The sequence below is a fragment of the Sarcophilus harrisii genome, chromosome 5 (assembly GCF_902635505.1).
Source record: "Sarcophilus harrisii chromosome 5, mSarHar1.11, whole genome shotgun sequence".
NCBI lineage: Eukaryota > Metazoa > Chordata > Mammalia > Dasyuromorphia > Dasyuridae > Sarcophilus > Sarcophilus harrisii.
Window position 1 is genome coordinate 89,397,358 of NC_045430.1, and position 10,886 is coordinate 89,408,243.

Below are 10,886 nucleotides of genomic sequence, written 5' to 3' on the forward strand. Positions count from 1 at the left end.
GTGGTCTACACTCAGTTCCTACACACCCCTTTCTGGGTGTAGATGACTCTTGGATCATCTCATTGTTGAAGAGGGCCACCCCGTCAGAAGTGATCATCATATAGTATTGTTGTTTCCGTGTATAATGATCTCCTGGTTCTCATTTCACTCAGCATCAGTTTGTGTAGGTCTCTCCAGGCCTTTCTGAAATCATCCTGCTGCTCATTTCTTACAGAACAATAATATTCTATAACATTCATATACTATAATTTATTCAGCCATTCTCCAACTAATGGGCACCCACTCAGTTTCCAGTTTTTTGCCACCACAAAAAGGGCTGCCACAAACATTTTTGCACATACAGGTCCCTTTCCCTCCTTTAAGATCTCTTTGGGATACAAGACCATGAGAAATACTGCTATATCAAAGGGTAACAGTTTGATAACCTTTTAGTTCCAAAGTGCTCTCCAGAGTGGTTGTATCCGTTCACAACACAATATATTAGCGTCCCAGTTTTCCCACATCCCCTCCAACATTCTTCATTATCTTTTTCTATCATCTTAGCCGATCTGAGAGATGTGTAGTGGTACTTCAGAGTTGTCTTAATTTGCATTTCTCTGATCAATCACCACTCTATTTTTTAGCTAGTACCAGATCGTTTGATCAATCTAGTTTTATAATACAGCTTGAGATTCAGTATTGCTAGACTACCTTTCTTCGTATTTGTTTTCATTAATTCCCTTAATATTCTTCAAATTTTGTGTTTCCAGATGAATTTTGTTACTTTTTTTTTTTTTTAGCTCAATGAGATCATTTTTGATAGTTTGATCGGTATGGCACTGAATTTAAGTAGAACTGTCATCTTAATTATGTTGGCTTGGTCTAACCATGTGCAATGAATATTTTTCCAGTTATGTAGATCTAACTTTATTTGTATAAAAAGTGTTTTGTGCCCACTCTATTTCAGAAGGGAGCAAGAGGGATTAACATTCCTATTTTATGACCTTTTCAGTAATATTTCAACTACAGATTTTTGAGTTTGGTTGTGTTTTTGCAATTATTTGCCCTTTGAACTAAATGAAAATTTGTTACTGATCTGATCTTTGCTCCTTTTCCCCCACTTAAATCTTCAAAAAATTTTCCCTTTTTATTACAAATTTGACAAAAATGAAATTTCCTTTTATAAAATCCTGCAGAAAAAGAGGATTGTATGGAAACAGTGAATATTTACAACTTACTTTTTACATTTCAAATTTGACATGATAGCTTAAATGCTTAAACAACACTGCCCCTTGCTTGTCAGAATTTCCCATTCTGAACTTCCTTCTAATGTTTATTTTTTTAAATGATTCACTGACATTTTATTCCTTTTTCAGTATCATTAACATTACCCATCCCCCGCTGCTGTAAGTTTTTCTTACTTTTGTTCCCATACTTCTGTCATGGAATAGTAGTCCAATGAGATTATATAATTCTGCCAGATTATCCAGTATGGAAGAGTTAAATTTGAGTTTCTTAACTACCCATAAGCAGAACATAAACTACCTATAAGCAGAACACCTTCTTTGAGTCTCAGATTTCTATACCTCCAAAGATAAGTTAGTCCACAAGAATTCACCGTTCTTATGAGCCTTGCCCTTATCTTTCCTACCACTGAGGCAAATGGGGGGGGGGGGGGAAAGGGAAGATTCATTGATTATTTTGGAATTTTATGCTGAAGACTCTCATTTTGCAGATGAAAAGTGACTTTTCCAAGACTGCCTGGATAAGAAATAGGAGAGCTGTAATTGAAACCCAAATCTGCTCTGATACCAAATCAGTTCTCTTTATGCTTTTGGGTTGAGCTGTGCAATGTTAAGAGTCTCCTTTTTTCCCTGTTTCCCAAAGATTTCTTAGAAGACCCAACAGGTAGGGGGCATGCTAGCATTAAGTTAGATCTGAGGAGAGACTGGAAGAGGTAGAAGTCACCTGAAGAGTGGTGAGGAAGGACACATAAATAAAAGGATGTTCTTACCTGAATGACATCATACTCCCTCTACCTGAACTGGCTGGCATATTATTCACTCAATTCATCTTAAAGCATCTCTCACTTTCTTTCTTTTTCATCCCTAAATAGATAGTTAGCCTTTTGGGACTTTATCCTTTAGTAAATGCCCTTCCTGCCTATTCCAAGGATGAGCCGTTTCTGTTCTTTTTTGCCTTCCCTTATCTAGACCCAAGTATGAACTGCTCCCTAAAATTGGGTGCCACAGTTGTTCTGAGAGACCTGGCTTAGCATCTTCCACCTGCACAGGGATTCTGCCACTATCTGCTGCCACCTCATTGCCAGCCTCCTCAGGTGAGAAGCCCTCAGACTGTGGATGGGATAACACCTGAGCCTTCATCTCTTGCTGGGTACAAGCACATTTCCTGAGAGGCCAAGCCAAGCATTTCCCACATGCCTCAAAGCAGCCACTCCCACCTGTACCAGAAGCATGCATCATGTAGCCCCTTCTGCCAGCCCAATGTCCCCACTGGGAAGTGAAGAAGCTCCAGTGCAGAGGAGAGCTACCTTCTCTCCTTCAGGCCTCCCGGTACAGGTATGGCATCCTCCACTCAACGATGAATATTCACACTTGGTTTATACCTTTCACATACCAGTGACTGTGAACTCCTGTAGATCATCATCCAAACTCCATTCCTCACACTCCACCCCCTTTACCCAATTTCTCATTACCATCTCCCTCAATCCTCCCACTCCAAAGGAACACCTGTTTTCATAAACAAACTTCCCTTCATCTTTAATCTTTATCTTTGGCATTCCTTCCATCAGCTGGCTCTTGCTGAAACTTGGTCTCTTCCTGATGACACAGACTCCCTATTCATTTTCTTTAGTACTGACTGTACCTTCACTCATTCTTCTTGGCTCATTGGTCAAAGCCAGGGAGTTAGAATACTTGCTTCCCATCGCCCTGTCTGGGTTCTCCCCCTTCCTCCATCACTCAGTAACACCTGTCTTTGAGGCTCATCCTTTTAATCTACCCCCACTCAATCAAAATTTTGGTAGCTATTGTCTACAGACTCCTAGGTCAACACCCTTCCTTCCTCAATGAATTCATTATCTTGCTTAGATTTTTTTTCCTCTCCAACTCTTACCCTCTTATCAGGAGACTTCAATATACATATTGATTCTTCCTTAAATACCTTAACCACCCAATTCCTCAACCTCCCATGAGTTACTTCACCCCATCTCCGCCACACAGAAAGATGGTTATATTCTTGATCTTGCCATCACTCACGAATGTGCCACCTTTATGTTCAGGAATTCAGAAAACTCTTATCTCACCATAATATTTTCCCTTTGCTTTTTTTTTATTTTATTTTTTACATAGACCTATTTATGTGATCCCAATTCTTTGACCTCTCAGTCATCTCCAGGCCATCTCCCTTGCACTAACCATTCTTTCCTCTTCTCTCCAATATGACCAAAAGTGAACCAATTTAACTCTACACTGTTCTTTCCTGAATCCTTAGCTCCCTTCTAATATCATCAGTTATGTCCAGGGAAGCCTCTACCTTGGGTCATTTCCACCATTCTTTGTTTTTTTTATCTACATCTAATACTTCTGAACAAAGGTGGAGGAAATCACACAATTGCTCTGACAGTCAGTCCATTTATGCTGTATAACCTCAACTGGGTCGTCACTGCTGCCAAGTAATAATCCTACTATAACTCCTTATTAGTTTGCTATCCTGCTCTCCACAGTGGCTCTCCCAAACCTCCTAAGCCTCTGTCTCTCCACAACTTTCAGCTAAAAATCTTGCCTCATATTTTACAGAAAAAAAATTGAGACCATACTCAGCATGAACTCTCTTTTCTCCCCTCTTCATCTCCCATCACCCAGATGGTGTCTGCCATGCTTGCTTCCTTTACTCGCATCTCACATGGTGAAATAATCTTATTTCTTAATACTGAAGTGAAAAGTACACTTTTTAAAGTGATCTCACTGCATTCCTTCTTCTCCAACAGATGGTCCTCTGACACTCTTTTACTTATTTTCAATTTCTCCCTATCTGCAAACATGCCCATGTCTCTTCAATCCTGAAAAAAAACCTTCCCTTAATTGTTCCATCCCAACTATCATTCTGTACCTCCTGCCCACTGTAGTCAAACTCCTTGAAAAGGTCATCTCCATAGGTATCTCCATTCTCTATCTTCTCACTTTCTTCTTAAACCTTTACAATCTGGCTTCTGATGTCATTTCACCAGAAATGCTCTTTCAAAGGTTACTAATGATCTCTTAGTTGAATCCAGTGGCCTTTACTCAACCCTCATTCTCCTTTACTTTTGATATTGATTAGTCTCTTCTCCCCGAGATTCTCTTCTCTCTGGGTTTTCAGGACACCATTTTCTCCTGGTTTTCCTCCTATCTTATTGCTCCTTCTCTGCCTTCTTTGCTAGATCTTCCTGTTATAAGAGGTGTCCCATAGGGTCTTGTCTTAAGACTTTTCTCTTTTCCCCCTATACTGTTAACACATGCTGTCATAAGCTGCCATGGATTTAATCACCACCCCTATGCTGATGGATGCTCTCCCTCCTTCCCTTTGACTTCTAACCCTTTTGGCTTCCTTTAATCCCAACTAAAATTCTACCTTTCACAGGAAGGCTTCCCTAGACCCTCTTAACTCTATTACATTATTTCATATTTATCTAGTATATGGCTTACTTTGTATATATTTGTATGTTATCTGCTGCATTAGATTGTAAGCTCCTTGAGGGCAGGAACTATCTTTTGCCCCTTTCTGTATTCCCAGCACAGTGCCTGGGACATAGTAGGGATTTAATGTTAAGTATTACTTAATATTTAATTCTAATGCCATGGTATCATTGAATTGTTCCCATAAAGTTTTCTTGATCCAGTTTTTCTCTTCAAAATAGGTCTTGTTAAGCTTCTTTGCCTCTTTCTAACTTCATATTCTCTCAACAGACCAATCTCTATTCTCCTAGGACTTGCTCTCATTCTAGGCTATTACAGTACTCCATCCTAGATTCCCCTCCATCCAGTCACTCTTGTCCTAGTTCTGGTCTTTTCTGCAAAGAACATTACTTGGAATGGGAATTTCCTTCCACGTTCATGTGGTATGGCCATGGGATATTCAAAATTAAATAGGATTAGAGACTAAGAGCTGATAGGGAATCTGATTCACTCTTGTCACTTAGTAAGTGATCATCTTCACAAAAACTCTGCCTTTGAACTCCCCCTTATATCCAATTTCTCTCCTCTACTTAACCATTCTGTAGAAAGATGGGTGGTATGATGATATGACTGAATGGTAAAAAGAGATTGATAATGCCCCTCTGGCTGCTGATGACTTCAGAGTCAAGTGAGTCAGTTTAGATACCCTATTCCGGGTCTAAGAATATGGTGGGACTTAAGGAATGGGATCATGATTTAGGTTAGAGTATCAAATAAGATGGAAATGAGTTTGGGAAGACTATGGGACTAGTGTTAGCATGGCTCCAGGTTTAGAGTTGGAATCGCAGATACCTAAAAGGGGTATGTGGCCCTAGGCTACTTACTAATATCTCAAATTGTATTCATTATTATATATTAATTCTCATATTTATATCATATTAATATCTCATATTATATACGAATATCTCACATTGTATTTATTATACACCAATATTTCTTATATGTATGTTATATAATAGTATCTCATATTTATTATTATATACTAATTTATCTCTACAATGGGAATACATAGATAGTACCTACCCTTATCCCATAGGAATGTTGGGAAGATCAAATGTGATAGGATATATGAAGAATTTTAGGAACTTTTAAATGCTCTATCAGAGATGGCTATTATTGTCATTGTTGCCTACCCAATGAGAAGACTCTGAGTGTGAAGATTGTGAGGCAGGTTCTGGGCTAGGCTAAGTGACCATATCAATGAAGAGAAAGCAGAATTGAGGGTTAGGTGACCAAGGAGCCTTTATTAACTTCCTGACTCAGACTCAGTCCAGGTCTTTTTTGGCCCTAACGCCGCAGGACCTTGGTATCATTGGTCTCTGCCGCTTTGTTGCCGTCTATAGTCTTCCGAGTGCTGTTCTTATGCAAGGAACTGCCGCTGCTGTCCAAGGCATGGACAAGACTAGGGAGAGAGAACAATGCTGATTAGGGGGAGGAAGAAGGAGAAGAAACTGCTGACCCTCCCACCCCCTTTTTATTCCTTGTCTAATTTAAAGGTGCTGAGTCCCCCGGCAGCTTTGGTCTCCTTTGTTCCTCAAGGAAAAATCTCATTGGGATTTTTTTTATTTTTTGAGAGGCAGTTGAGGCTAAGTGACTTGCCCAGAGTCACATAGCTAGTAAGTATTAAGTGTCTGAGGTGAATTTGAACTCAAGTTCCCCAAAAAAAGAATCTTAAGAGAATGAGAAAAACCTTCTGATTGAAGGATAAGGTGAACAAAGGATGATCTCAGTGTGGGATCTAACCAAGGACTAGGGACAGAGGGCCTGGAGAAGAGTGGGAAGGGGCTTGCCTTAAGGGAGAGGGACCGTACTCACCTGAAGCCCTCCCCATCTTCCAGCAGGTTTCGATAAGTGTTGATCTCTGCTTCCAGTTTGACTTTAATGTTGAACAGGGCCTCATATTCCTGGGCTTGACGCTGCCCCTCTGTGCGCGTCTGTCCCAGCTCTGCCTCCAGGTGTCTCAGGGCTGTATTGATCTGGTCCATCTGGAAGGCATAGCGGGTTTCCACCTCCCTCAGGCTCTCCTCCAAGCTGGCTTTCTGGGAAGAGAAAGACGAAACAGAATGAGTGAGGCTGAAAGTAAAAGTAGTATCCAATGGCTCTTTCTGGACTCAGATCCCCCTTTATAAAAATATCCGGGTGCCTTCCAGTTCTGATCTTCTATGAATCTAATACAGGGAAACAAAATTAGAATTAAGTAGGTTGGCAGTGGAATAATCAGGGCCTAAAATGGGAGGTTAGGACCTGGAGAAGAAATGGGGAAGTGGAGAGGCATTCAAATATTCTCACAAGATTTCGAAGGGAATCCAGGTCAATCTCTAAGGACTGGACTGTGCGTTTCAGCTCAGTGACAGTGTTTCGAGCTGCTTCCACCTCTTCGGATCTTGTGTTGATCGCCACAGTGCTCTCTTCAATCTGTCCAGAATAGAAAATGTGTTTCTCTCAGTGTCCAGTTAAGAGCTCCATCCTCATATCTTTTCCCAACTCCTCCCTTCCTAGGACCCTTGTCTCAACACTTTTATCATCCCTAAGCTTCTACCCCTGAGAGGTTTTTCTCTACTTACCTGTTGGGACCAATATTTATCAAGATCCTCTCTGTTTTTCTGAGCCAGAGAATCATACTGGGCTCTTATATCAGCCATGATTTTGCTCAAGTCCTGAGATTTGGGAGAGTCCACCTCCACAGTCAGTCCAGAGCCTGCGATTTGGGCTTGTAGAGAATTCACCTCCTGGAATTAAATAAAAAAAAAAAAAGTAGGTGGGGAGAGTGGGTCACGACTTAATAAAAATGTCTGACTGAACACCACTGATTATCGTGAAGGATACAGGTGGCACCGAAGGAGCCATCCGATGAAACCATATCCTCCCCACCAGACTTCTGCCTTAGCCAGACTGCCAATGAAATTCTAGAGTCTTTGCTCTATGAAGCTTCTTTCCCCCTCCCCCACTTCTCTCCATTGGGTTCTGATTCTGTTTCTACACATTGTTTCTTCATCTACCTTGTCGATAGGTTCTTTCTTCATCTGCCCTTCCCTTTGCCCTCCCATAGTCTCCTTTCACCCCTTCTCTTCCACACTACTTTCTAGCTAACCCTCTCTAGACTTGATTTTATTACTTTTTACCATCTTCCTGGTCCTGCTAACCAACTATTTCTGGCTCCATTCTCGCTCCAGATGGTTTACTGGCCGTTTTATTAGACTATAATTCAAATGAATCATGGAAAATGTTTATTTCCAATATATCTGATTTGCCAATGTGGTTAACAGCCAGGTTAAAACATTGTAGGCATGTAATGTCTAAACTTATCTATGAGATTCCTCTATGTGGTTACACTTTCTTGTCCCATTTCTGAAACTGGGTCTCCTTGTTTTTCATGATCAGGGTGTCTAGCTCCCTAGTCTTTGAAAGCCTACATAATATAATGTAAAGAAGGATAAAATTTGCAGTCAGAGATTGGACCTCGGGGGTTCAACCCCAACTCTTCTGTGTGACTTTGGGCAGCTCATTTCAATTCTTGTAAGTCTCGGTTTTCCAATTGTAAAATGAGAAGATAGAATCCCTTTTGGGCTTAAGTCCTGTCATTTCTCTGCCCTCCCTCCTAGCTCACCTCCTCATGGTTCTTCTTCATGAAGATCAGTTCTTCCTTCAGAGTTTCAATCTCTGATTCCAGCTGTAGTCTAGTCATGTTGGTATCATCAATGACCTTCCGAAGGCCATGAATGTCGTTCTCTACAGACTGTCTCATGGCCAGCTCTGTTTCATATCTAGGTAGATGGGATATGGGCAAAAAGGGGGAGAAGTTAGAAGGGCCGCCCTCCTCTACCATCTCATCTCATAACCTAAACCTGGAGTCGTGTTAACCCTAGTCCCATAGCCATCCCAAACTCATTTCCATCTTATTTGGTGTTCTAACCTAAATCATGACCCCCTCCCTTAAGTCCCACCATACTCTTGACCCCAAATGGAGTATCTAAATTGACTCACTTGACTCTGAAGTCATCAGCAGCCAGTTGGGCATTATCAATCTGTAGGGCGATTCTGGCATTGTCCACAGAGCTTGCATAGATCTGGTGGGGGGGAGGCAGGGAAAAGACATGGAAGTAGCTTCATGAGTAGAGATCGTACATGGGTAAGGAGGATCCTTAGCATAGGAGCATGTGGTTCACCCCTGGCATTTCTTAAAATCCTTCCTAATGCATGATTCCTTAGTCTCTATCACCTAATCGTATTTCAGACCATTTGTACCCTAGATTCTGTACTCCAGATCCCAGTAACAACCGCCAACAGCCCCCTCATCACACCTAGTTTCCCAAGGTTATACCTGAGTTCCCTTCCTCCCTACCTAGGGGAATCAGTTGCAAAATCAGTTGCAAAATCAGTTCCCCTCCCCCACCTCTTCACCTGCAGCTTGGTCTAAAGCACCTGCTTTTCCACTCCTTCCCAAAAGGGGTGAGGGAAGCAAGTCCCTCCCACCGATTCTCTTGTTTACCCATAGGTGACTCAGCTATATCCGCTTAACCCTCTCACAGAAGGGAGTCTGAGAACTAGGCTTCTGGGGTCCTTTGTATGGGACATTTATTTTCATTCCTACCCTCAAAATTCATTGCTTCCTTCTCAAGTCTTGGCTTAGGTGAAAACCTGTTACTTGGCCTTTTTTGAAATTTTATGGCTTGGGCATTTGGGGGGAAAATAAGTGTTTTTCTTGCCTTTCCACTTTCTTTCCTTCCACATAAGGGAGGCTTCAGAAAGAAATGGGCCTCAGGGTGTGAAAGGGGAAGAGAGTCAGGGTATCTTTTGGGATTCAAGACCTGGACAAGTGCATGGCTCAGGAGTTTGCTAAAGCTGTCTTAAGTCATTGACGAGCAATGTGAAATTTTTAAAAAGTCCTATGAGTCATTATTGAGATTGAAATGACAGGATGAAGAATTTTTTTTTTTTTGGGGGGGAACCTTTTCAGGAAAAAATCATTTTCTAGTTGTTAGAGTGGGAAGATTACTGGGAGGCACTTTGGTTAGGAGAGACTCTGGGGATTTTCCCTGTATCTTTCCTAAAGTGACTTTCAACATTTCTAAATTAAAGGGCAAGGGATTATCAAAAAAGACAAGCAAGAGAAGGGAGAGGGACAAGTCTGAGGGAGGTCTGAGATGGGGGGGCAAAGTGGCACTTGGGCTCTTCCACTCTTACCTGCGCTCGCAGATCCTCGATCGTCTTGAAATAGTGTCCCCATTCTCTAGTGCGAGGTCCCTTCTTTTCCATATGCTCCCTGATTTTCCCTTCCAATTTGCAATTCTGGGCTTCCAGGTTCCTCACGCGTTCCAGGTAGGAGGCGAGGCGGTCGTTGAGGTCCTGCATGGTCTCCTTTTCCCCCTGGATCCCCCCGATCCCGACCATTCCCCCCATCACGCTCCCGGCCCCGGCCCCGGCCCCCCAACCTCCGCGGATGCTGCTGGAGCGGGCCACGGAGATTCGGGACCCAGAGCCGCCGGCGCCCGCATAGACGCTGGCGGCGCTGCTGGCCGGCCGGAGCCGCTGGCCGGCCCCCTGGACTGAGCCCAGGGAGCGGTAATTAGTGGAGTAGGTGGTGGAGCGGGTAGTGAAACTCATGGTCTCGCTGGAGGAGAGCCGCACACACACACGAGCTGCTGGATCACAAGGGCCGGAGAGCAAAGCGGGGGGGTCAGCAGGCTGACTTATAGTCCAGAGGGGAAGGGGAGGGGGCGTCGGCCAGGACTGGCTCCGCCCTTCCCTGCTCCGGAAGGCGCGCAGGTAGATAAGCAAAACTGCTGGAGGGATTTTCCCCTATCTTCTGACCCCGGGTTTCTCCGACCTCCCTCCGGACTCCCTCCAGCGCCTACCCTAAGGGCGGGAGAAAAACAGGTGTGTGGGCCCTAGGGAGGAAGTTTCCGGGCTGGAAATCATGTTCCCGCCCGCCTTTCTCTGCTACACCCAAGTCAGGTGAAGCTGAAGGCCAGGTAGAGGGGGATGCTCCTCTCTGAGATTTGGAGATTTTGAAGCACTCGCCAAACTTCAGCCGTCAGTTTCTTAGCGGACGGGAGCCCGACCCGAAGTAGGGTACCAGCATCCCACTTCCTTACGGTCCCTGACATAGGCCTGAAAACATCCACTGTTACCTATCCTCTCTGCGTGTGGACGGCACTTTCCAGCCCAAGT

At 43.2% G+C, this 10,886-nt stretch overlaps 1 protein-coding gene across 1 annotated transcript; it reads right to left on the reverse strand.

Moving 5' to 3' along the window:
* Window positions 1-5,932: 5,932 nt before the first annotated feature.
* On the reverse strand, window positions 5,933-10,384 carry KRT18 (keratin 18). The gene is made up of 7 exons (XM_012551638.3): window positions 9,900-10,384; window positions 8,700-8,782; window positions 8,323-8,479; window positions 7,280-7,444; window positions 7,005-7,130; window positions 6,531-6,754; window positions 5,933-6,117 (listed from the first exon to the last, which is right to left on the reverse strand). Exons 1-7 carry the CDS (start codon window positions 10,317-10,319, stop codon window positions 6,003-6,005), a joined length of 1,290 nt encoding a protein of 429 aa, XP_012407092.1. The 5' UTR covers window positions 10,320-10,384; the 3' UTR covers window positions 5,933-6,002.
* Window positions 10,385-10,886: the final 502 nt, after the last annotated feature.